A 25,884-nucleotide genomic window follows, 5' to 3' on the forward strand; every position below is an offset into this window, starting at 1 on the left:
GGCGGGTGGTGGGAGAGGGAGGAGAGGACCCGGGGGGAGACCGAAATGGACAGAGGAGCTCACAGCCCGGAGCCCAAACCACTGCAGGGAGAGCTGGCGTTTAATTCTCAGGGCTACGGGCACAGTCGGGCCCGCTGTCCCAGGGGGCCCCCAGTCGTCGCAGGGTCCAGTGCCGGCGGCTCTGCCAGTCCTCAGTCCCCCTTCCGCGGCAGCCTGGTGCCCGCGGGCCCCGGGTAGGGCAGGCCCAGGGGCGGGTAAAAGGCCTCCGGGAGCGCGGGGCCCGGACCCAGCCTCTGCAGGTGCGGGTACACCAGGCCCAGCTCCGCGGGGCCGTAGCGGATGGTGCCGGGCGTGCACAGGCCTCGCATTACCGGCGGCAGGAAGCCTGCGTGCAGGAGGGCGGGCGGGGGGTCCCCGGGAGGCGCCAGGCCCCATGGCCGCACCGGATCCTGCTTCAGGACCCCTGCCCGGATGACAGAGGTGAACTCGGGCCGCGGGGTGGCCGGTTGGCTGGAGGGATCCTCGTCGCCACTGTCCTCTGAGCCTTTGGTTTCCCTCGGGCTGGGCTCCACTTTGATGCGTTTGCCCTGGGTCTGGGGGGCCTCGTTCTCCGCCGGGGCAGCCTGCTTCCCTTCAGTTGGAGGCTCTAGCTCTGGAAGAGGAAGATGGTCAGGGCCTGTGTGTGTCCCCAGCCCTCAGTCTTCCTGTCTTTGGAATGGAGCTATGCTCAACGGGACAGACCTGTAGTTCTCAGCTGGGAGTGGTTCTTTTTTTTTTTTTTTTTTTTTTTTTTTTGAGAGGGAGTCTTGCTCTGTCCCCCAGGCTGGAGTGCACTAGCACCATCTGGGCTCACTGCAACCTCCGCCTCGGGTTCAAGCTATTCTCCTGCCTCAGCCTCCCGAGTAGCTGGGATTACAGGGCACGCCACCACACCCAGCTAATTTTTCTATTTTAAGTAGAGATGGGGTGTCGCCATGTTGGCCAGACTGGTCTCAGACTCTTAACCTCAGGTGATCTGCCTGCCTGAGCCTTCCAAAGTGCTGGGATTACAGGCGTGAGCCACTGCGCCCGGCCAGCTGGGAGTGGTTCTGTCCCCAGGAGAGACCTGGCAATGTCTGGAGATATTTTGGGGTATCACAACTCTGGGGAGGGTACCAATGGCATCTAGAGGGTAGAGGCCAAGGATGCTGTTAAATAAACATCCCATAGTGTCCCCCCAACACAGAATCACCTGGCCCTAAAATGTCAGTAGAGTAGAAATCAAGAAACCCAGACCTGTGCTGTTCAATGGAAGTTTCCAGGATAGAGCTTTCTGTGGTAATGGAAATGTTCTACATCCGCACTGTCCCATAAAGCAGCCACTGGCCACATGTGGCCACTGTGCACGCAAAATGTGGCAGGTGTGAGTGAGGACATGGATTTAAAGTGTTTTTTTGTTTGTTTTTGTTTCTTTGCAGGGCAAGGTGGCTCACGCCTATAATCCCAGCACTTTGGGAGGCTGAGGCGGGTGGATCACCTGAGGTCAGGAGTTTGAGACTAGCCTGGCCAACATGGCAAAACCCTGTCTCTACTAAAAATATTAAATTAGCCAGGCATGGTGGTGGGTGCCTGTATGCCCAGCTACTTGGGAGGCTGAGGCAGGAGAATCGCTTGAACCCAGGAGGCGGAGGTTGCAGTGAGCTGAGATTGTGCTATTGCACTCCAGCCTGGGCAACAAGAATGAAACTCTGTTTCCCAAAAAAAGTAAATAAATAAATTTTTTTGAGACGAGGTCTCACCCGGTCACCCAGGCTGGAGTGCAGTGCAGCCGTCACAGTGCACTGCAACCTGTAACTCCTGGGCTCAAGCAATCCTACCACCTCAGCCTCCTGAGTAGCTAGGGCTATGGGTGCGTACCACCACACCCGGCTTGGCTAATTTAAAAAATTTTTTGTTGAGACAGGGTCTCACTATGTTGCCCACACTGGTCTTGAACTCTTAGGCTAGAGCAGTTCTTTTACCTTGGCCTCCCAGCGTTCTGGGTTTACAGGCATAAGCCAACAAGCCTGGCTTGGATTTTAATTTTTTTTTTTTTTGAGATGGAGTCTCGCTCTGTCGCCCGGGCTGGAGTGCGGTGGTGTGATCTTAGCTCACTGCAACCTCTGACTCAGCTCCTGCCTCAGCCTCCTGAGTAGCTGGGACTACAGGCACATGCCACCATGCCCAGCTAATTTTTTTTTTTTTTGAGACGGAGTCTTGGTTTGTCACCCAGGCTGGAGTGCCGTGGTGTGATCTCGGCTCACTGCAACCTCTGCCTCTTGGGTTCAAGTGATTCTCCTGCCTCAGCCTCCCGAGTAGCTGGGATTACAGGAGCATAGCACCATGCCCGGCTAATTTTTTGTATTTTAGTAGAGATAGAGTTTCACCATTATTAGCCAGGATGGTCTCCATCTCCTGACCTCGTGATCTGCCTGCCTCGGTCTCCCAAAGTACTGGGATTACAGGCGTGAGTCACCAGGCCCGGCCTGGATTTTAAATTTTTTTTTTTTTTTTTTTTTGAGACAGAGTCTTGGTCTGTTGCCAGGCTGGAGTACAGTGGTGCAATCTTGGCTCACTGTAACCTCTGCCTCCCGGGTTCATGCCATTCCAAGCTCCTGCCTCAGCCTCCCAAGTAGCTGGGACTACAGGCACCCGCCACCACGCCCAGCTAATTTTTGTATTTGTAGTAGAGACGGGGTTTCACCATGTTGGTCTCGATCTCTTAACCCTGTGATCCACCCACCTCAACCTCCCAAAGTGCTGGGATTACAGGTGTGAGCCACCGCACCCGGCCTGGATTTTAATTTTAATTGCAAATAAATGGCTGCATGTGGCTAGTGGCTTCTGGAATGGACAGCCGGGACCCAAAGGTTCCTTGGAGCTTCCCAGGGCCTGAGGTGGGAGGTGGGGCTCACCTGTGGGCTCTGGCCCCGGGCTGGATACCTCCTCACAGGCCACGCTGGCTGGAAGCTGGAAAGCATCCAAAGGAGTCTGGCCACCCTCGGCTTGGCTGGGGACAAGATGGATGCGGTTAGGAGCCAGGGGTCCTTGGCCTCTCAGGACTCCCTCCTGCTTTACCCAATTTGTGGCAGTAAGTGTGGACACCCCTATGGGTAAAGGTGGATCCCCATCCTGAGGCATTTACAGAGCTCATCACCAGATCCCTAAACTCCGTCTTGATTCCTAGCCTGGCGTGGCCCTCGCTCCTAAGGCCAGACCTGGATAGCCGGTGGCCACCTGGATGTCACCACCTGTGTGTCCTCTGGCACCTCATGCCTATCTGATGTCTGCATCTCCCTTTCAAACCTGCTGTTCCTCTCAGGAGCCCAAATCCGGGCTCAGCAAAGCCAGAGACCTGGGGAGAAGATGGTCTCCTCCCCCACAGAGTCTGGCACCTCCCAGGACTGGCCCCAGCCTCTGCCCTGGTCCTCCAGCACCCATCTTGTCCCTCAGTGCCTCCTTCATGGCAGCTAGAAGGATTTTTTTTTTTTTTTTTGAGATGGAGTCTCACTCTGTCGCCCAGGCTGGAGTGCAGTGGCATGAACTTGGCTCACTGCAACTTCCACCTCCCAGGTTCAAGTAATTCTCCTGCCTCAGCCTCCCGAGTAGCTGGGATTACAGGCGCATGCCACCACGCCCGGCTAATTTTCTTTATTTTTAGTGGAGACAAGGTTTCACCATCTTGGCCAGGCTGGTCTTGAACTCCTGACCTCGTGATCCACCCACCTCGGCCTCCCAAAGTGCTGGGATTCCAGGCGTGAGCCACTGCACCTGGCCTAGAAGGGTGTTTTTTCCTTTTTTTTTTTTTTTTTTTTTTTTTGAGACAGGGTCTCACTCTGTTGCCCAGGCTGGCCTGCAGTGGCACGGTCACAGCTCATTGCAGCCTTGACCTCCTGGGCTCAGGTGATCCTCCCACCTCAGCCTCTGGAGCAGCTGGGACCACAGGTGCATGCCACTGTAACTGGCCAATTTAAAAAAAAAATTTTTTTTATAGAGATGGGACCTCACTTTGTTGCCCAGGCTGGTCTTCAACTGCTGGACTCAGGCAAACTACCTGCCTCAGCCTCCCAAATTGTTGGGATTACAGGCATGAGCCACCATGTCCAGTCTAGAGCAGTCTTTCTAAAAAGCAGATTTGACCATGATCCTCTCCAGCTCTAAAGCTTTCTATGGCTCCCCAGTGCCCCTGCACCAAAAGGCCAGGCCATCATCTTCAGGCTGGTTTCTCACTGCTTTCTACTCCCACCCCAAGCATTACCTTTAGGGTCAGGCTGTTGCTTGGAACCCTTTCTCTGCTTGGAACACCCCTCACTGCTTCTTTCCATTAGTTGCTCTGCTCTGTGGGCCTCCCCTGGTAAGAGCCTGCCATGGCTCCCCAGTGCCCCAGAGTCAAGAGTTCAGACCCTTCACCTGAGCCTGAGGAGGCTGTGAGCCTGCCCCTGCCTTCCTCAAAGATACTGTCCCCCTCCCCCTGGTGACTCCTGTCTCCTGCCAGCAAGACCGTTCCACTCTGGGCCTCTGCTCTCACCATCCTCCCCCTCCTTCCCCTTCCTATCTGCAGAGGGCTTGTCCCATTCTAGAAGCCCTCTCCGAAGCACCCTCACTGGAGGTGAGGAGAGACAGCAGGGCCCCAAGTCCCCTGCAAGAGGGGGTGGGCACAGCCCTCACCTGAGCACGTGGCTGACCCAAAGCACATGATGCTCCCCGGGGCTCTTCCCGCTCCCAGCCACCGTGGCCACGGATTGCAGCCACACGAAGCCCCCGGCGCGCTGCAGCCAACGGTAGTAACCGGTCATCACCTGACCCTTGTCCAGCACTGGGCCCAGCCCAGGGGTGGGAGAGATGGGAAGGGGTGGGGTGGGGACAGGGACGAGACAGAGACAGGTGGATAGGAGGAGACAGGCGGAGTGAGAGACAGCAGGGGAGTGGGCAGGGAGACAGCGGGAAGAAGAGATAAAGGTGAAAGCACAGAGAGAGAGAGGCAGAGTCAGAGAGACTGAGAGGTAGCCCAGCAGTGAGGCCTCTTGGGTGTTTTGGAGATCCCACAGCCCCCGTGACACCCCCCCACCCAACATCCTGAGGCATCGCTCAGTCTCCTTGCTGCTCTTGCAGTGCTAAATGGAGTCCCTGGAGCTGTAGGTGCAGCAGGAGGCACTGTGGGCAGCCCTGAAGAAGGACTTCTAGGGACCAGGGAGTGGGGTACTCGGGTCTGGGGGGTGGTAGGCAGGCGTGGTGGGTGGAGGTGGGTCTCACAGTCCACATGGCTCTGGCGGATCCTGGTGGCGTCCTGTCCGTGGACGAACTGGTAGCAGCTGCGGCCCACCAGCTCTGAGGGCCCCAGGTCCATGTGGTCGCTGACTCTGGGGGGTGACAGAGAAAAGGGGAGGAGTCCAAGACCACGGGGTGGGGGGAGAGGCAGAGTTGGCTCCAGAGTCACCTGGGGTTCAAATCCTTGCTGTAAAATGGGTGCAGTAACAGTGTTGGCCGGCGTGGTGGCTCACACCTGTAATCCCAGCACTTTGGGAGGCTGAGGCATGCGGATCACTTGAGCTCAGGAGTTGAGACCAGCCTGCCTAAGATGGTAAAACGCTGTCTCTACTAAAAATACAAAAATTAGCTGGTTGTGGTGGTGCACGCCTATAATCCCAGCTACTTGAGAGGCTGAGGCAGGAGAATCACTTGAACCTGGGAGGTGGAGGTTGCAGTGAGCTGAGATCATGTCACTGCACTCCAGCCTGTGTGACAAAACAAACCACAAAACAGTGTCTCTCCTGGGGTAGCTGCCAGCATGCAGGCGGATGCTACGTGGCAAGGCCCTAGGCACCCTGGAGGCCTCAGAGCATCGGGCTATTTCAGCTCTTCATTTGTCTCCACGGTGGAGTGCAGGAGAGGAAATGGATGGCAGATGAGAGGCCAGAGAAATGGGCTGAGATAGGCCAAGCTCTGCAGCCCCAGAAGGAGGGCCTGGACCCAAGACACAGCCCTTCTTCCATCCCCGAAGGCACCCCTGGGCCAGGCCTCCACCCTGGTCCCCTGCCTTCCCTCCCTTCTCCCCATCACCCTGTCCCTCCACTGCTGTCCTGCCTCCCATGGTTCCCCAGTGCCGTACCCTGCAGACCCAGCACTCTCTCTGACTTCCCATGTACCCCCCCCCCAGATCTCCATTGTGACCCCGATCCACCCACCACAGCCCCCAACCCCGGTACCTGCTCTCACAGGCAAGGATGGTGAGACCCAGGCTGAGACGGAAGACGATCATGTGTCCGTGGAGTGGCAGCTCAGCCAGGGGGGCCGGGGGCAACGTGTGCCCGAGGGCCACAAGGCCCAGGGCGTGGGCCCGAAGGCGTCCAGTCACGTGGATGACCTGCTGGTGGTGGGCATGGTTGGAGGGGCAAGGCGGGCCGGTGGCGGCAAGAGGACCATCACTGGGCTGGGTTCCCGCTGTCCCCCACAGTGCTGGGCACTGTGTGACCCCCCCAACCCCATTCCCAGACCCAGTTCCCTAAGCCACCTGCAGCCAGTGAAGCCACCAGCCTGGTTCCCTCGGTCACCCTCAGGGGACATGGCTGGCTGGAATACAGGAGCCTGACTGCTCACACCCACCTTGTACCCCGAGGCCTTGACGTGCAGCCCCCTTTTGGTGAGTGTGGATTTCATGCGGACAAAGAAGGAGCGCTCCTGGACCAGGGAGGAGGGGGGCACCTTGGTGAGGCTGGCCTCTGGGACAGAGAGCGAAGGAAGGTTATGAGGTCCTGAAGAGGAAACACACAGGCCACCCTGACCCTTGCAGAGCCCGCTGGACATAGACACAAGATGCCCAGCAGACCACAGCCGCACTCAGAAGCACGCCTGATGACTTTGCAAGCTCATGGGGACAGTATATGGGCTCCCCTATGTGGCAGCCATCCGCTGCTTTTTTTTTTTTTTTTTTCTTTTGAGACTGAGTATCACTCTGTCGCCAGGCTAGAGTACAGTGACACGATCTCAGCTCACTGCAACTTCCATCTCCTCAGTTCAAGCGATTCTCCTGCCTCAGCCTCCCGAGTAGTTGGGATTACAGGCGTGTACCATCACGCCCAGCTAGTTTTTGTATTTTTAAGAGAGATGGGGTTTTGGCATGTTGGCCAGGATGGTCTCGATCTCTTGACCTCGTGATCTGCCTGCCTTGGACTCCCAAAGTGCTGGGATTACAGGCGTGAGCCACCATGCCTGGCCCCATCCACGTCTTTCTAATGCTCAAACCCGCCCCGACCCTCCCTTGCTCTGAACCTGCCATAGCTCCCTAGGGCCTTTAGAAGAAAGCCTGCCTCTCAAGCCCCATCCTCCAGGTCTCAGCAGAGACTTCTCCAAGCCGCCCTCCCTGACCCCCAGGCTGGGTCAGCCATCCCCTCTGGGTTCCCCTATCCCAGCCCTGCCCCATCTGGGTTGTCACTGTCTGAGGACAGGTCGGTCTCCCCTCACAGGACTGGGAGTCCCAGGTGGGGGGGGCACTGGAGCTGTCATGGTCACTACTGTGTCACCAGGACAGGGGCTGGCCCAGAACAGGGGATTGGGGAATAGCAACAAATAAGATTCACAAATGCAGATCCTTCTGTAACCCCCACAAAACAGTCCTAAAAATATACTCACACACAGATGACCCTGTGCCTCAAACTCAGGTACGAACACAGCCCTGCTCCCCAACAGCCTGCACGTGTCGCAGACATCACCCCACGCTTGCAAGCACAGCTGATGTCTCAGATGTTTTTGGTGTTAAGCAAACCCAAGATTGGAAAATCCTATTTACAGGATAGTTAGCCTCATAGGCCCCCAACATCTCAGAGCTAAAAAGAGCCGGCAGGGTAATCTGCAGCACCCTCCCTCCCATACACAGTGGGAGTGGAAATTTCCACAGGAGAGAAGGGTTAGGCTTGCTGACCCCGGAGCAGACAGACCTGGGCTGGAATCCAACTCAATCACTTATAGCTGTGTGACCTGGGGCAATTAACTTAACCTCTCTGCGCTGTGCCTCAGTTTTTTGCTGTAAAATGGAGATAACAGTTCCTGCATTGTGGGGCTGTGCTTAAGATTTAATGCCTTTTTTTTGTTTTTTTTTTGAGACGGAGTCTTGCTCGGAGTGCAGTGGCGTGAACTCGGCTTACTGCAACTTCCGCCTCCTGGGTTCAAGCGATTCTCCTGCCTCAGCTTCCTGAGTAGTTGGAATTACAGGCGCCTGCACCATGCCCAGCTAATTTTTGTATTTTTAGTAGAGACGGGGTTTCACCGTGCTGATCTCAAACTCCCGACCTCAGGTGATCCGCCCGCCTCAGCCTCCCAAAGTGCTGGGATTACAGGCGTGAGCCACCACTCAGCGTTTTTTTTTTTTTTTTTTTTTTTTGAGACACTGATTCTGTCACCCAGGCTGGCGTCAGTGATGTGATCTCCTCACTGCAACCTCTGTCCCCAAGGCTCAAGCCATCCTCTCACCTCCCAAGTAGCTGGGACCGCTGGCATATGTCATCATGCCCAGCTGTTTTTCTTTTTTCTTTTTGTTTTTTTGGAGACAGAGTCTTGGACTTGCCCAGGCTAGAGTGCAGTGCCACAATCTCTGCTCACTGCAACCTCTATCTCCTGAGTTCAAGTGATTCTCCTGCCTCAGCCTCCTGAGTAGCTGGGACTACAGACACGTGCCACCATACCCAGCTAATTTTTTTTTTTTTTTTTTTTAGTAGAGATGGGGTTTCACTATGCAGGCCAGGCTGGTCTCGAACTCCTGACTTTAGGTGATACACCCGCCTCGGCCTCCCAAAGTGCTGGGGTCACAGGTGTGCGCCAGCACGCCTGGCCTTTTTCGTAATTTTTGTAGAGATGGGGTTTCACTAATTTGCCCGGGCTGGTCTCCAACTGAGCTCAAGTGATCCGCTCTGCTGGGCCTCCCGAAGTACTGGGGTTACAGGCGCAAGCCGCCGCACCTGGCCCTAATGTAGTTATGTGATTATGTATTTAAAGGCACAGCCCAGTGTACATTCCCTATAAGCCTGCCTTGTTATTTACCTAAGCCTCTCCCAACTCCTTTCAGCAGCCAGGGGTGTCTTTCTGTAGCTCAAATCTTTGTGAGCTTGGCAAGCTTAAGGAGCCAAGTCTCACCGCCTCAATTTATATTCCGATTCCTTTTGCAAAGATTCGTTCTACACAGTTCTAACTTAAGTGCTTTTTGTATAAACGCGGCATGGCTGGATACAGTACAGCGGGCGTCCCCCGATCTACCCTCAGACTTCATTATTTGGGAGCCCTTAGAATTACCGATCTCGGGGGTATCCGCAAGCGAAGAGGAAGAGGAGGAGGAAGAGGAGGAGACGGAGGGCGGGGTTGGGGGGCCTGGGGTCGGGGTCCGCAGCCCCAGTTGCTCCAGCACCTCCGAGTGGTCCCCAGGGTGAATGTAGTCGAAGACGCTGCTGCCCGTCATCTCCACCTGCCGGCGAAGGAGGTGAATGCAGGGGGCGGGTGAGGTGCGCGCGCAGTAACTCGCCCGCCCGCTGGGCTCAGCCTCGCCTCATTTGCCTGCATCCAGGTGCGCTTCATGCCAGTGCATTTTTTTAAGAAAAAAAAAAAATTACCTTTCAAACGGAAGATACCAACTTAGACTCTTCTCGCTTCATACCTAGTGATTAGTAAGGATTTTTCCCCGCCCACTCTATTAAGGGGCTGTGTGTGGGAGTGGGGCATGGGTGGGAGGTGTCAGAGCCTCCGTTTACCCAACTCCTGCTTACTCACTGCCACCCCCATACAGCAAACAACTGTGCCCTGGCATGAATCACTGAGTATCCCAGCAGATATGAGATTCAAGATACAAACAGGGGAGTGGTTTTTAAGCTCTTAAAGAGTTAGAGCTTTTCAATCAAACACTTTTATATTCAATTCTACCTCGTAAATCTCTCTCCCAGCAGTCCCCTTCTCTCCCTGCCTCCCTTGATCCAGGCCCCCATCTTCTCCCCACTGTGTTTCTGCCCTTGTGTCCTCACTGGTCTTCTGACCTACAGTTCAAAGATACCTCTGCAAGTTACTTACCTGACCACCATGGCTGCCATGACTCCTATTGCCCCTCAGCTTGGGGATCACATGCTTCCCTCAGTCTCTTATCCCTCTGGGCTCCTCCCCCTCATTAAATCCTCCCCCACACCAGCTCCAACAGCTTCAAGCCTTTACTTCTACTTCTGCTTTTTTTTTTTTTTTTTTGATGGAGTTTCGCTCTTGTTGCCCAGACTGGAGTGCTTGTTGCCTCGGCTTCCCAAAGTGCTGGGATTATGGGCGTGAGCCACCGTGCCCGGCCTTTTTGTTTTGTTTTGTTTTTGAGACAGAGTTTTGCTCTCGTTGCCCAGGCTGGAATGCAATGGGGCAATCTTGGCTCACTGCAACCTCTGCCTCCTGGGTTCAAATGATTCTCCTGCCTCAGCCTCCAGAGTAGCTGGGACTATAGGCATCTGCCATTGCACCCGGCTAATTTTGTATATTTAGTAGAGACCGGATTTCACCATGTTCCCCAGGCTGGTCTCAAACTCCTGACCTCAGGTGATCTGCCCACCTTCGCCTCCCAAAGTGCTGGGATTACAGGTGTGACCCACCACACCTGGCCAAGCCTTTCCTCCACTCTTCCTCCCTCCCGTCCTCTTGTCCAAATTCCCCTCCTTTTGGTGTTTTCCTCCTCCGGAAATCTCACTGAAAGGCCGCTCACAAGTTGCCAATGCACTGAATTTCCCAAATTTCCTATTTGCAAAAAATATTTGTAAAAATGATCAAAGTTGATAGCAATTTGTATTGGAGGGACCAGCAAAGCTTAAGGTGCCGTGAGATGCCAGTGCTCCAAGGATGGGGCTTTCAGTAGGTCTTCCTGCCCTCCCCCGACACCTTTTTTTTTTTTTTTTTTTTTTTTTGAGATGGAGTTTCGCTCTTGTTGCCCAGGCTGGAGTGCAATGGCACAATCTCGGCTCACTGCAACCTCCACTTCCCGGGTTCAAGTGATTATCCTGCCTCAGCCTCCCAAGTAGCTGGGGTTACAGGTGTCCACCACCACACCTGGCTAATTTTGTATTTATTTATTTTTAGTAGAGAGATGGGGTTTCTCCATGTTGGTCAGGCTGGTCTTGAACTCCCAACCTCAGGTGATTCGCCCGCCTCGGCCTCCCAAAGTGCTGGGATTATGGGCGTGAGCCACCATGCCCGGCCATCTGCCCTTCTTTTACTTACTCATTAGCCTCCAACTGTAGGAGCTGGGGTGAAAACAAGAGCTTGAGATAAAGACAGAAATGCAAGCCGATCAACCAGAACACCACAAAAACCTTCCAAAGCCGGTAAACCTCAATACCTCAATCCCTTCCAATACTAATTACTCTAAACCTTTTTCTTTTCTTTTTCTTTTTCTTTTTTAAAGGCAGAGCCTCACTTTATTGTCCAGGTTGGAGTATAGTGGCTCCATCACAGCTCACTGCCGCCTTGATCCCGTGGGCTCAAGCAGTCCTCCCATCTTAACCTCCTGAGTAGCTAGGACAACAGTGTGCCACCATGCCTGCCTAATTTCTAAGTTTTTTTGTAGAGATGGAGGGGGTGGTAGTGGTGGGATGTCTCACTGTGTTGCCCAGGCTAGTTTTGAATTCCTGGCCTCAAGTGATCCTCCTGCCTCAGCCTCCCAAAGTGTTGGGATTACAGGCATGAGCCGGTGTGCCGGGCCTCTAAACCTTTCAAATTGTTAAGAGGAAACAAGTGTTGGCAAATATGGTGCATCTGGCCCGCCAGTAATTGGGAAACTGATCTTTCGGCGAACCTGCTTTCCTCAGATCTACCTGTTACTTTAACAGCCCTCCCCAGCCAGGCACAGTGGCTCATGCTGTAATCCTAGCACTTTAGGAGGCCGAGGCGGGTGGATCACGAGATCAGGAGATCTAGACTATCCTGGCTAACATGGTAAAACCCCGTCTCTACTAAAATTACAAAAAGTTAGCCGGGTGTGGTGGCATGTGCCTATAGTCCCAGCTACTCGGGAGGCTGAGGCAGGAGAATTGTTTGAACCTGGGAGGTGGAGGTTGTACTGAGCCGAGATCGCGCCACTGCACTCCAGCCTGGTCAACAAGAGCAAAACTCCATCTCAAAAAAAAAAAAAAATAATAAATAAAAAATAAAAATAAAAAATAGCCCTTCTCTGCCTTCGAGGATGAACCGTGTTGGGTGCCATGTGGGTTGCCAAGGAACACACTTTGGGGACCACAGAGATCCAGTCCATTTTTCTTGCTGCAGTGGTGAGGCCAGGAGAGAGGAAGGGCATGCATGGGCCTGGTAAGGGAGATGGTGGCTGAGCCAATCCAGGCCCACTGGGGGTCCCTTACCTGTGAGAGACCCAGATAGATGGAGACTGTCTCTGAGATGTAGAGGAATTTTCCTTCCTGGTTCAAGGCGAACACAAAGCCATCCAGGGACTAGAGCCGGGAGAGACAGGCAGGCGGAAGGGTGGACCTGTTGTCCCTCTGTCCAGCCACCAAGTGGTAAGAGGTTCTGAAACCTGGGTCTCCGCCTGAGGTGGACTGTTCTGGTGGGGAGGGGGCTTCAGTGGTCCTCGGAAGGCGCAGGGAATGGGGGGGATCTTGAGCATTCGGCTTCACAGTCCAGGTACCCCCCACCATGGATGGATGCTGAAGAGGTTGCTGTTCTCCAGAGGCGACCGCTAGGTGGCGGCAAGGAGCAGCAGGGAGGGAAGGGGCCTCACTCACCTGCAAGATGTGACCTCCCAGGTGCTGCTCGAAGACTTCGGAGACCAGCGCTGCAGGGCCGCGGCGGCCTGGGGCTGGGGGCAGATGGAAGGATGAAGCCTGCTAGTCTGGCTGACCCTGCCCAGGGCAGGTCCCCCGGGAGCCAGTCTACAAACCTCCCTCTCTTCCCCTAAGGCCTGTAGACATCTTGGGGTATCGGGGCACCCATGGGGGAGAGACCTGGGGCGTGGGACACACAGGTGGGTGCGACAGTGAGTGACAGACTGACTCAAATGGACAGACGGGCCAGGGGGTGCACAGAGGGACTCATTCATTCGTTCACCCATTCATTCACAAAAACTCCCTGAGTATCTACTCTCCCTGTGGTCCTGCGCTAGGCATTGCTGGGAGTGCAATGGCGACCAGGACAGCCCAGCAACCCCCGTACTCCTACTGGGCTCTCAGACCAGGGACAGTTGAACAGCAAGCAAGAAACTAACATCTCTGCTTAGGGATCCCATAAAAATCAATAAATAAGAAACCAACAGACTGGGTGAGGTGGCTCACACCTGTAATTCCAGCACTTTGGGAGGCCGAGGCGGGTGGATCACAAGGTCAGGGGTTCGAGACCAGCCTGGCCAATATGGTGAAACCCTGTTTCTACTAAAAATAAAAAAAAATCCGGGTGTGGAGGTGGGCGCCTATAGTCCCAGCTACTAGGGAGGTTGAGGCAGGAGAATCGCTTGAACCTGGGAGCGGAGGTTGCACTGAGCCAAGATCACGCCACTGTACTCCAGCCTGGACAACAGTGCTAGACTCCGTCTCAAAAAAAAGAAAGAAAGAAAAGAAACCAACAGCCTGGGCGAGGTGGCTCATGCCTGTAATGCAAGCACTTTGGGAGGCCGAGGCAGACAGATCACTTGAGGTCAGGAGTTTGAGACCAGCCTGGCCAACATGGTGAAACCTGTCCCTACTAAAAACACAAAAAAATTAGCTGGATGTCGTGGCGTGGGCCTGTAATTCCAGCTACTCAGGAGGCTAGGTGGGAGGATCACTTGAACCTGGGAGGCGGAGGTTGCAGTGAGTCGAGATCATGCCACTGCACTGCAACCTGGGCAACAAAGTGAAACTCCATCTCTTAAAAAAAAAAAAAAAAAAAAAAAGAAACTAACAAATATAGAATTACCTTTTGTGGCCAGTGTTATGGAGAATGAAATAGGTGGTACAAAATGGACAGTAATGGGGTAAGGGCTGTTGAAGGAGGGAACATTTGAGCTCAGACCTGAAGGATGAGAAGGTGGCAGAGAGGAGACAGAGAGACAGAGACAGAGGGATATAAAGGAATAGAAGGAGATAGAGACTTTACAACTCAACAACAAAAAGACAATTCAAAAATGGGCTAAGGGGCCCGGTGCGGTGGCTCATGCCTGTAATCCCGACACTCTGGGAGGCCGAAGTGGGTGGATCCCCTGAGGTCAGGAGTTCGAGACCAGCCTGGCCAATATGATGAAACCCCAAAATTTCTCTGCAAAACCGCAATGATGAAACCCCAAAAATTTGCTACAAAAATTAGCTGGGCATGATGGTGGGTGCCTGTAATCCCACCTACTCGGGAGGCCGAGGCAGGATAAATCACTTGAACCCAGGAGAAGGAGGTTACAGTGAGCTGAGTTAGGGCCATTGCACTGTAGCCTGGGTGACAGAGTGAGACTCCGTCTTGGAAAAAAAAAAAAAAGGCAAAGGGCCAGGCACAGTGGCTCATACCTGTGATCGCAGCATTTTGGGAGGCTGAAGTGGGAGGATTGCTTGAGCCCAAGAGATTGAGACCAGCCTGGGCAACACAGTGAGACCTCATCTCTACAAAAAATATATTTTTAAAAATGGGCAAAGGACTTGAATAGGTATTTCTCCAAAGATGATATACAAATAGCCAATAAGCACATGACAAGATACTCAACATTAGTCATTATGAAAATGAAAATCAAAACCACAATGAGACACCATTCCACACCCGCTAGGATGGCTAGCATCAACAAAATAGTGGCCAGGCGCAGTGGCTCACGCCTGTAATCCCAGCACTTAGGGAGGCCGAGGTGGGCAGATCACAAGGTCAAGAGTTTGAGAACAGCCTGGCCAACATGGTGAAACCTTACCTCTACTAAAAATACAAAAATTTTCTGGGCGTGGTGGCGTGCACCTGTAATCCCAGCTACTCAGAAGGCTGAGGCAGAAGAATCCCTGGAACCCAGGAGGTGAGTCGAGATTATGCCACTGCACACCAACCTGGGTGACAGAGCGAGACTCCATCTCAAAAAACAAACCAAACTAAACCAAAACAAAAAAACACAGAAAGTAAGTACTGGTAAGGATGTGGTGAAACTGGAACCCTTGTACATTGCTGGTGAGAATGTAAAATTGTACAGCCAGCATGGAAAACAATTTGGTGGTTTCTCAATAAGTTAACATAGAATTGTCTCTCCTTTTTTTTTTTTTTTTTGAGACGGAGTCTCACTCTGTCGCCCAGGCTGGAGTGCAGTGGCGCAATCTCGGCTCACTGAAAGCTCTGCCTCCTGGGTTCACGCCATTCTCCTGCCTCAGCCTCCCGAGTAGCTGGGATTACAGGTGCCCACCACCACACCCGGCTAATTTTTTGTATTTTCAGTAGAGACGGGGTTTCACCGTGTTAGCCAGGATGGTCTTGACCTCCTGACCTCGTGATCCGCCCGCCTCGGCCTCCCAAAGTGCTGGGATTACAGGCGTGAGCCACCGCATCCAGCCAAGTGCCTGCTTCTTATGGGGCTAAGGGACCAGGTCTCCTGTCAGGCCCCAGCACTTCCCCTCCCTGGTTGTGTGCCCTGGGACCAGCCTCTCTGTCTCTCTGTGCCTCAGTGTCCTCCTCTGTCAAGCAGGTTTGCCAGGAGCGGTGACTTCCCAGGCTGGTCACACATTCAGTCCACTTAACAGACAGAAAGGGCCTGGCTGGGGCCTGGCAGAAGCAGATGCTGCGGCACAGAGCCGGGACTGGTATTAATAGTGTGATTACTATTGTTATTATCCCACCATCAAAACACCAGGCGGCGAAACCCCGCCCCTCCCCCATGGGCACGCAGCCCCCGCATCCCCAGTCCCCTAGTGTCTGGGCTGAGCTTCCTCCTCCCGGGAGTACCCCACACCCTCCTGGCTGTTCCTCCCTGCCTCCACCTCCGCCTGGAGCTCCAGGAACAATTACTGGGGGACTGGGGGGGTGACGGGGACCCCCTCCCTCAAGATACAGCTCGGAACCAGCCGGGTGACAGGCAGGAACAATGCTGCCTGCTAATTGTCGCAATTTTCCCCTGTCATTTTTGCTAATTCCTTCATTTTCCCTCTCCCAGGATCAGCCTGGGTCAGACTGAACCGCTGCAATTAACAACATTAACGGGCACGGCGGGACTGGGGGGTGTGGTTGGGGGGGGGCTTGGGGACCTGCTCTTTCCCATACACGGGTCCGGTGCCCTGTGAAAGGGACCCCCAGAGACTCCTTCTGATCACTGACTGATGTGTCTTTTTACCCCCAGCCTCCACCTCCCGATCCCACCAACTCCCCGGTGCCTCCCGCTGTTTCCTCCTTTCCCTCTCCCCTCAAAATGTCCCCACTCCTCTGTCCCCCACATTCAGCAGGAGACTTTTCACCACTTCCACATCCGCCCTCCCATGTCCAGAACCCGAACATCGCTCATCCATTTCACAAACACTTGCTGTGGTTCTTATCAGAGCCTGCTCAGTGTCCTCATCTCCTGCACAGAAAGGGAGCATGAGGAGCAGAGAGACGGGAGACCAGGGGCAGACAGAGGGGGACCCAGGGACAGAGAGAGGGGGACACAGGGGCAGAGAGACAGGAGACCAGGGACAGAGAGAGGGGGACACAGGGACAGAGAGACGGGAGACCAGGGGTAGAGAGAGGGGGACCCAGGGACAGAGAGAGGGGGACACAGGGGCAGAGAGACGGGAGACCAGGGACAGAGAGAGGTGGACACAGGGGCAGAGAGAGGGGGAAACTGGGTGCAGAGAGAGGGGGGACCTGGGGCAGAGAGAGGGGGGATCCAGGGGCAAAGGGCAGAAGCCAAGACCTCTTCCAGGTTCCCAGGTCTCCCCTGTCACCTGCCCTTCTCAACTGCCCTGAGGGGATGTGTTGACCCTGGGTCCTGGAGAGAAGAGGCTGGGGCTTCATCACCCAGGGAAGTCGGGCAGAGGGGTCCTTCACGTGCCCCATCGTCAAAGCACTGCAGGCCGGAGGGCTGCATGGGGGTGAGCACCATGGGGTAGGGCAGTGCCGGGTTACCTCTGCCTTTACTTTCCTCAGCCTCATCTGTAAAATTGGTCTACAGTGATAGAGCTGAATAGGCTAGTGCATACAGTAGGTGCCTAATACTGGGAGTCATGCCACCATTCTCTTTTTTTTTTTTTTGAGACAGAGTCTGGCTCTGATACCCAGGCTGCAGTGCAGTGGCACGATCTCAGCTCACCAAATCCTCTGCCTCCAGGTTCAAGCGATTCTCCTGCCTCAGCCTCCCGAGTAGCTGGGATTATAGGTGCCCACCACCACACATGGCTAATTTTTGTATTTTTAGTTAAGACGGGGTTTCACCATATTGGTCAGGCTTGTCTCGAACTCCTGACCTCAGGTGATCCATCCACCTCGGCCTCAGAAAGAGCTGGGATTACAGGTGTGAGCCACTGCGCCGGTCGTGCTTTTCTTTTCAGTATGACTACAGATAACATCAGGGCACCTCTGCCTTTTCGGGTGGTTTCTTGGAGGCCGCCCTCTGTGTCTCTCACACCTACATGCATTTTAAGCAAGTCTCAGGGGTTGGACCTGACCATGTCACCTGTGTCCCACCACCCATGGCCCCAGCCCAGTCTAGCTGCCCTGGCTGGACCACCACACCCTCATCCTCACTGGGCTCCTACTTCCGCCCTCACCACCTCCGTGACTCCCCTCTCACTGCGGGTAACAGCCAAACCCCTACCACTGTGCATGAGGTTCTGCACCCAGCAAGCTGATCCCTGCCTGCTTCAGGGCCTTTGCACCTTCTGTTCCCTCTGCTGAGCCACTTTCTTCCAGCTTTTCTCACAGCTGCTCCCACACCTCTTTGGAGCCTCAGCTCAAAGATTACTTCCTTGGCTGGGCCCAGTGGCTTACACCTGTAATCCCAGCACTCTGGGAGGCTGAGGTGGGTGGATCACCTGAGGTCGGGAGTTCGAGACCAGGCTGACCAACATGGAGAAACCCCGTCTCTACTAAAAATACAAAAATTAGCTGGGCATGGTGGCATGTGCTTGTAACCCAGCTACTTGGGAGGCTGAGGCAGGCGAATCACTTGAACTTGGGAAGTGGAGGTTGCAGTGAGCCGAGATCGCACCACTGCACTCCAGCCTGGGTGACAGAGCAAGACTCTGTCTCAAAAAAAAAAAAAAAAGTTACTTCCTCAGCGAGGCTGTGCCTGACCTGTGAGCTAAGAAGTCACCCGTTGGCTGGGCACAGTGGCTCATACCTGTAATCCCAACACTTTGGGAGGCCAAGGTTGGCAAATCATTTGATCCCAGGAATGTGAGACCAGCTTGGGCAACATGGTAAGACCTCGTCTCTATAAAAAATGCAAAAAGTAGCTAGGTGTGGTGGCCTGTGCCTGTAGTCCTGGCTACTTGGAAGGCTGAAGTGGGAGGCTCTCTTGAGCCCAGCAGGCAGAGGCTGCAGTGAACCAAGATTTTACCACTGCATTCCAGCCTGGGCGACAGAGCAAGACCCTGTCTCAAAAAAATAAAAAAAAGGGCCGGGTGCGGTGGCTCACGCCTGTAATCCCAGCACTTCGGGAGGCTGAGGTGGGTGGATCACCTGAGGTCGGGAGTTCGAGACCAGGCTGACCAACATGGAGAAACCCCGTCTCTACTAAAAATACAAAACTAGCCGGGCGTGGTGGCACATGCCTGTAATCGCAGCTACTAGGGAGGCTGAAGCAGGAGAATCACTTGAACCCGGGAGGTGGAGGTTGCGGTGAGCCGAGATCATACCATTGTACTCCAGCCTGGGCAACAAGAGTGAAACTCTGTCTATAAATAAATAAATAAATAAATATGTCACCCCCCCCTTCCCTCAACTGCCACAGTCACTCAACAATTTAGTAAGCCCTCATTGTGTCCCAGATGCTATTCCAGGCTCAGCAACCAAGGGGCTGTTAGTGAATGACACAAAATAACAAGATAAATACAGAGTCTCAGATGACAATAAGTGCTATGGGAAGAAAGAAGGCCATAAAAGCCGGGCGCGATGGCTCATGCCTGCAATCCCAGCACTTTGGGAGGATAAGGAGGTTAGGAGTTCGAGACCAGCCTGGCCAACATGGTGAAACCCCCTCTCTACTAAAAATACAAAAAATTAGCTGGGCGCAGTGGCGGGCACCCTTAATCCTAGCTATTCAGGAGGTTGAGTCAGGAGAATTGCTTGAACCCTGGAGGCAGAGGTTGTACCACTGCACTCCAGCCTGGGCAACAAGAACAAAACTGCGTTTAAAAAAAAAAAAAAAAGAGGAATAGGGGATGCTGACGTGAGATTTAGGCTGTCTCCTCTCCAGACTCAGAGGCTCAGGGCTAGACTCAAACATCTGTTGTCCCGTTTCGCAGATGGACTGAGGCTTAGCGAGGCAGAGACCTAGAACCCATTCCTGTAGACCTACAGACCACATATGATGGTTGAGAGGTTGGGGCCAGGTCATCTGGGTTTGAATCCCAGCTGTGTGACCTTGGGCAAACACTTCTGTAACTTGGGAACCATAATAGTGCCTCCCTCTGAAAAAGAGTTATTTTGTATACAGGGCTTATTACAGGGTGTGGTGCATACATTCTATATGATCACTATTATTGTTATGATTTTAGGTACTGAGTCTTGCTCTGTTGCCCAGGCTGGAGTGCAGTGGCACGATCACGACTCACTGCAGCCTCAACCTCCTCAGCTCAAGCAATCCTCCCATCTCAGCCTCTTCAGTATCAGGGACCACAGGCGGGCGCCACCAAACCTGACTTATTTATTTATTTATTTATTTTTATTTTATATATTTTTTGAGACGGAGTCTTGCTCTGTCACCAGTCTAGAGTGCAGTGGCGCGATCTCGGCTCACTGCAATCTTCGCCTCCTGGGTTCAAGCAATTCCCCTGCCTCAGCTTACTGAGTAGCGGCGACTACAGGCACATGCCACCATGCCCAGCTAATTCCTTGTATTTTAGTAGAGACAGGGTTTCACCATGTTGGCCAGGATGGTCTCGAACTCCTGACCTCGTGATCTGCCTGCCTCGGCCTCCCAAAGTGCTGGGATTACAGGCGTGAGCCACCGCACTGCTCGGCCAATATTTTTATTTTTGTAGGGACAGGGCTTTGTTATATTGCCCAGGGTTTTGCTATGTTGCCCTGGCTGGTCTTGAACTCCTGGCCTAAAGCGATCCTCCCACCTTGGCGCCCCAAAGTGCTGGGATTACGGATGTGAGCCATGGTGCCCGGCTTATTACTGAGGAGGGCATGGGAGTCCCCTCCCCTTCAGAGAGTGTGACCGACTGCTCTGCTCTGTGGCTTCAGCTAAAACGCTGTCCTCAGCTCCTCCTCTGAACTATGGAAGCAGGTGCTTGGCCTCTTGTTAGGGACTCTGTAGAGCTAGAAATGTCCCTGACCCCCGATTTCCCAATTTTGGGACTATAGGAGTCCACGCAGTACCAAGCACCCCGACACTGTCCTGGCCCTACTTGCACTTGGCACCGTGGCCCAAGTGGGGTCGATTAAGTCCATGCTGTGCCACGTCAGTGCTGTGACCTCAGCCAGCCCCTGATGCCTCTGAGCCCCGGAATGCCCATCCAGGTAATGGGGGGCTGGACGCCGCCGGGGCTCTCTTAGCCCCCGCCTTCCCCCCCTCCAGCTCGGGGACAATAGACAAGATGTTTATCCCCCGCCGGCGCACATGTTGTTCGCGGTAATGACAGTAATCAGCGGCGCTAATGCCGCATTCTCTCCGCGCCAGTCAATTCGCCTAATTACCGCCTGGGAAGCCGGATTATTTAAATTTAAATGGTGATTTATTGCGAGCTTAATCAATGCTATTTTCTCTCCCCCCTCTTCCCCTGGGACGGGGCAGGAGGGGAATTGGAGCCCCTCCAACCCCACCCTAAGGACACCCTCTTCTCCTGGAGGGGTGGGGACAGGGGTAGCCTGGGGTGCCCTGAGACCTCAGATAAACACCACTCACACCTTATCCTCATCACCGCAAAGCTGTAACAAACACATAAAATAGAAGTAATAATAACAACATAACAACACTTCTATGTCTCAATAATAAAGTCTGAGTAATAATAATAAACTTAGATATTTATCTGTATCTTACAGAGTTTATGTTTTTACATATTCTAGATTATACTGCTTTGCCTATTTCTTTATTGTGCCTTGGCCACTAGGATGCCAGCCGCTCCGGGGCAGGGACTTCTGTCTAGTTTGTTTCTCCTGCTGGATCCCAGCGCTCAGAAAAGTGCCAGACAGGCAGGAGACGCTCCAAAAGCGGCAGCCCCCACCGCCCCCTCCTCCACGCCCCGAACCCCTCCAGCAGCCCTGCAGGTCACTGCTGCTAACAGCATTGGCAGCATAGCGGTGGCTTGCTCTGAGCTAGGCACTTCCAGGGACTTTGCAAATATGACCTGGTTGATTCTCTGCTCAGCCCCCTGGGGGAGGTTGGACCGTTTGTCCCACTTCACATTAAGGCACAGAGAAGTGAGGCGACCTGCCCGGGGTGGCAAATCTGGGGGGTGGCTGCGCGGCGACAGCAACATGGGGCATCTTCCTGAAGTACCCCATCTCATCCGCCACATCATACTATCTCCCTCTTGCTCCTCCAACTGGGGGCCCAGACTGCACAGTCCTTGCGTGCCCTCTGGGGCCCCTCAGGTCTGGCTCCAGGGTCTCTCGCCCATTAGCGAATGGACGTCCCAAGTCAGGGTGGGTCTCTGTCCCGCTCATGCAGCTGGGAGTCTCTTTGGTTGTAATAATGATTCCTCTCTCCTAATAAAATACAGGCATAGCATTTACCAGTGACCCCTAGCACTGCCAGGACCTTGTTTAGGGCAGAATTCACGAAATCTTCCCAACCTCTGGCGCCCATTCGACAGTTTAATAAACTGAGGCTTGAAGAGCAGAAGCCACCTGATAGGGGCACGCAAAGGTCCCAGCTGACTCCAGAGACAAGCATCTGGGAGAGGGTAGATCCTCAGCTCAGACCCGGGCTGCAGTGACTCGCCCACGAGGGCCCTGGGACCCTTGCCCCGCGCATGCGCACTCACCGAGGCCAGCTGGCGGCCCCGCAGCTCTCAGCCCCCAGGGCGGCGCCCCCAGCGCGGCGAACCGGCGCAGGCGGAGGTAGGTGACGCTGAGGCGCACGATGGAAGCCTTGTCCAGCTGGCTCGAGATGGCGCCGGGCAGCGGGAGAAGCTTGGCCAGCTCAAAGAACTCCAGGTTCTCTTTCCCGCGCCGCGAGCGCGCCGCGTTCCGGGACTTCTCCTTGCGCTGCGCCTGCAGGCTGGGCGGGCGGCGCGGAGGAGGTGTCTGCGGGGTCCCGGGGCTCAGGGGCGTGGGAACTGGGGGCGAGCCCCGCCTCCCGGGGCCTTGGGAACGGGACCAGACATTGGGAGTGGATTCTACACCTCTGCAGGTGGGAGCAGACCGGAGTGTGGATTCTACACTTCGGCCCAGGGACAGAACCTCGAGTGTCAATTCTTGGGGGAAGGAGGAGGAAGGGCGAGAGATTAAAGATGTTGGGCGTGAATTCTGAGGACCGGGACTAGAAGCTGAACGCAGGAGAGCGGGCTCAGGACGGTAGTTAACTCAAGGTAAGACCCAGCCCCAAGGGGCGGGGCAGGGATCTGGGTGTGAACTGCCCCTTGGCATGGAGACAGAACATCGGGTGTGAATTGGTCCCGGGGACGCCTCCCCGGGGGCGGGGCCGCGGCCAGGAGGGCGGGGCTTTGCTCACCATGGTCCGGACGACGCCTTGACCATCAGCCCGGGTAGAAAGTCCCACGGGACGCTGGCGCCGCGGCCTCCCACGCATTTGACCTCGCTTCCGCCGCCACTGCCGGGATAGGGGGCCGCCATCTCCGGGGGGCTTGCTCAGGCGGGCTCCGAGTCCCGAGTCTCCTGCAGCGGGAGGGGGTCAGAGGCAGCGCTCAGTGCCCTCGGGAGACCTAGGGAAACTGAGATCTGTGCGGGGCTCAGGGTCCCAGCAAGGAGCTGGGGACGGGGGCTGGATGGTGCCTCAGTTTCCCCTCCCTGGAGGCCTCGGTCCAGAGGCCGCAGCTCCCACCCTAGCCGGCCCGGGGCTGGCGCTCCGGGTGAGGACGTGCCCCGCCGCCGCCTCCCCCGCGCCGCCCGCCAGCGCGCCCGCCTCACGCCCGCGCCGGGCCGGCTCCCGCATACCAATGGGCGCACGCGGCGCGCATACGGATCGAACCGGCCCGCGCGCTGCGTGCCAAGCATGCCCAAGCCGGGCGGGGGGCGGGCGCCTCCCGGGCCAGGTACGCACCGCTCCAGCCCCCGGAGCCCTCTGCCCCGGGGACCCGCCCCCCAAGCCCATCCCCGGAGTCTTGACTCCGCGAATCTGCAGTCTGTTTCCCTGGCTGGGCTAAGGAGGCAGGGGGCAGAGGGCAGGGACCCCCATCCTGTGTCCTGCCCAAGGATCACCTCCAGCATCTCGGGGTGGCGCCACGTGTCCGGACCGCCACATCCCCACGACCACAACTTCCTCCCTGAAGACCCCGGCGCGCCAGCCCCAGCCCCAGCCCCAGACGCAGCCGCCACAGCTTCTGCCCCAGGACGCCCCCAGGATTGACCCGACACGCGGGGACCAGGTGTCCTGGTCTCCTCATACCCTAGAACCAGGAACGTTTGCAGTTAGGTCTTCATTCCTCCAGGACCAGGCGCTCAGAACACTCCCTAAACGCAGGTACCAGGCCTCCCCCAAACCTCCCAGCCAGGTGTCCAGATGCCCCAGACCCCCGCGTCCAGGTCTCCCAGCCCCAGATTTCTCCAGGACCCAAACACCCGTGCGCCCCTTCCCCCAGCCTCGGGATACCCTTGTCCCGACCCCGTAGCCCCCAGGACACTGGAGTTCCAGCCCCCCATTCCTCCGGGACCCAGAAGTCCCCCTCCTGCCAGCCTGCAAGCTTCCCCTACCGGCAGGACCGCCAGTCCGGTTACTTGGCCGCAGAGCAAGCTCCGGGCGCGGCGTGGGGCCGGCCGGGCGGCGTGGAGGGGCCGCTCCATAGACCCCGGGGCGCGCGGGGCGCAGCGAGACGCGCGGGCTGTGGCGCCTGGCTCTCGGCGCCCACCTCGGCCTCGCAGACTTGGAGACGCGCGGCCAGCGCTGGCGGGCGGGGGCGGGGTCTGCCGGAGCCCCGCCCGCCGCGTCTCCGCCCCCGGACCCGCCCCGCTCGCTTTTCCCTAGTAGGGGGCCCAGCTACCCTGGGGTCCGAGTTCCCTCGCCCCACAGTAACGTCGGGGGTCAGAATGAGAACCTCGGATCGGAGCTTCCCCACCCCAAGTGGGGAACACCGGAGTCCGGGCACTGTCTCTACACCCCTTCAGGAGGCAGCTAGTGCCCCAGAAGCCCCTCGGGACAAGACGGGTACCCTGCACCCGAGCCCCCTGTACGAGTGGAGACTCAGACATCAGTGCTCCCTCCGGGATGCAAATTCGAGACCCTCCCTTTCCGGGAGAGAACCCTGGGTGTCAGCACACTCTCCCCCCACAGGGCTGGGACCTCACATCCAAACCCAACCCGCCCTGCAAGGGGGACATACTCCTCCCTTGTCAGGGACCAGGATCCAGCCCTCTAAGGAGCTCCAGAGACCAGGATCCTGGTGTCTTATCTCCATCCCCCGCCGCAGGGACGGGAACCCTGACATCCAAGCTCCCCATTAGATCATAAATGGGAACTCAGGGGTTGTAGCACCTCGTACAGAGGACAGGGACCCAGGTGTCCAAGCCAGGCCTTCTTCAGTCTGCTGGGAGGTCCTACAGTTCCCCTAACTCGTTCCCTCCATGCAGCCTCCACTTCCCGTTCTCAGGATGCTGCCTGGCATGGGGGTCTCCAGGCACCGAAAAGCCTCCACATTGACCTCAACATGGGGAATGAAAATGGAGCTGGGGGCCGGGCGCGGTGGTTTACACCTGTAATCCCAGCACCTTGGGAGGCCAAGGCGGGTGGATCACCTGAGGTCAGGAGTTCAAGGCCAGCCTGGCCAACACGGTGAAACTCCGTTTCCGCTAAAAATACAAAAAATAGGCGGGTGTTGTGGTGGGCACCTGTAGTCCCAGCTACTCGGGAGGCTGAAGCAGGAAAATCGCTTGAACTCGGGAGGCGGAGGTTGCAGTGAGCTGAGATCCCGCCACTGCACTCCAACCTGGGCGACAGAAAGAGTCCGTCTCAAAAAAAAAAAAAAAAGAAGAAAAGAAAAAGAAAATGGAACAGGGGATCTTAGAAGAGGCACACAGTCAGGGGCTTGCAGGGAGCACATGCTGGCCTTTGGTTGGACAGATGGGGAAACTGAGGCACACACAAACACCCATGTGCACTTGCTCGCAAGAACACACAAACTCATTCATGATCCTCATAGTTAACACTTAGGGAGTGCTTATTTTCTGCTAATACTTTATTTATTTATTTAATTTTTATTTTTTTTGAGACAGTCTCACTGTGTCGCCCAGGCTGGAGTGCAGTGGCGATCTCAGCTCACTGCAAGCTCCACCTCCTGGGTTCACGCCATTCTCCTGCCTCAGCCTCCCAAGTAGCTGGGACTACAGGCGCCCGCCACCACACCCGGCTAATTTTTTTGTGTTTTTTAGTAAAGACGGGGTTTCATCGTGATAGCCAGGATGGTCTTGATCTCCTGGCCTCCTAAGTGCTGGGATTACAGGTGTGAGCCACCGCGCCCAGCCTAATACTTTTATTTTATAGCAAGATTCTGACATGGGCTCTGTTACTAGACCCATTTTACAACTAGGAAAACTGAGGCATTGGGAAGTGATATAGCCTGGTGATAGTGACCTCTCAGACAACAGTTCCCTATTTGTCCCCAGAGAGACTTG

The 25,884-nt window shown here is 55.4% G+C and overlaps 1 protein-coding gene across 4 annotated transcripts; it reads right to left on the bottom strand.

The window, feature by feature from the left end:
* Positions 1–82: 82 nt before the first annotated feature.
* NPAS1 (neuronal PAS domain protein 1) lies at positions 83–24,148 on the bottom strand. 4 transcript variants are annotated; one of them, XM_037991886.2, is made up of 12 exons: positions 23,971–24,148; positions 22,772–22,935; positions 22,083–22,318; positions 12,756–12,829; positions 12,375–12,464; positions 9,301–9,469; positions 6,622–6,737; positions 6,225–6,382; positions 5,272–5,378; positions 4,687–4,787; positions 2,934–3,028; positions 83–652 (listed from the first exon to the last, which is right to left on the bottom strand). In XM_037991886.2, exons 2-11 carry the CDS (start codon positions 22,891–22,893, stop codon positions 2,966–2,968), a joined length of 1,236 nt encoding a protein of 411 aa, XP_037847814.1. In that variant the 5' UTR covers positions 22,894–22,935; positions 23,971–24,148; the 3' UTR covers positions 83–652; positions 2,934–2,965. The 4 variants fall into 4 exon arrangements, with proteins under 4 accessions (XP_037847814.1, XP_007995515.3, XP_007995514.3 ...); XM_007997324.3 differs by having other exon boundaries at positions 4,687–4,834; XM_007997323.3 differs by having other exon boundaries at positions 4,687–4,834; positions 6,225–6,385.
* Between the last annotated feature and the right edge of the window lie 1,736 nt (positions 24,149–25,884).

The sequence above is a fragment of the Chlorocebus sabaeus genome, chromosome 6 (genome assembly GCF_047675955.1).
Source record: "Chlorocebus sabaeus isolate Y175 chromosome 6, mChlSab1.0.hap1, whole genome shotgun sequence".
Lineage (NCBI taxonomy): Eukaryota > Metazoa > Chordata > Mammalia > Primates > Cercopithecidae > Chlorocebus > Chlorocebus sabaeus.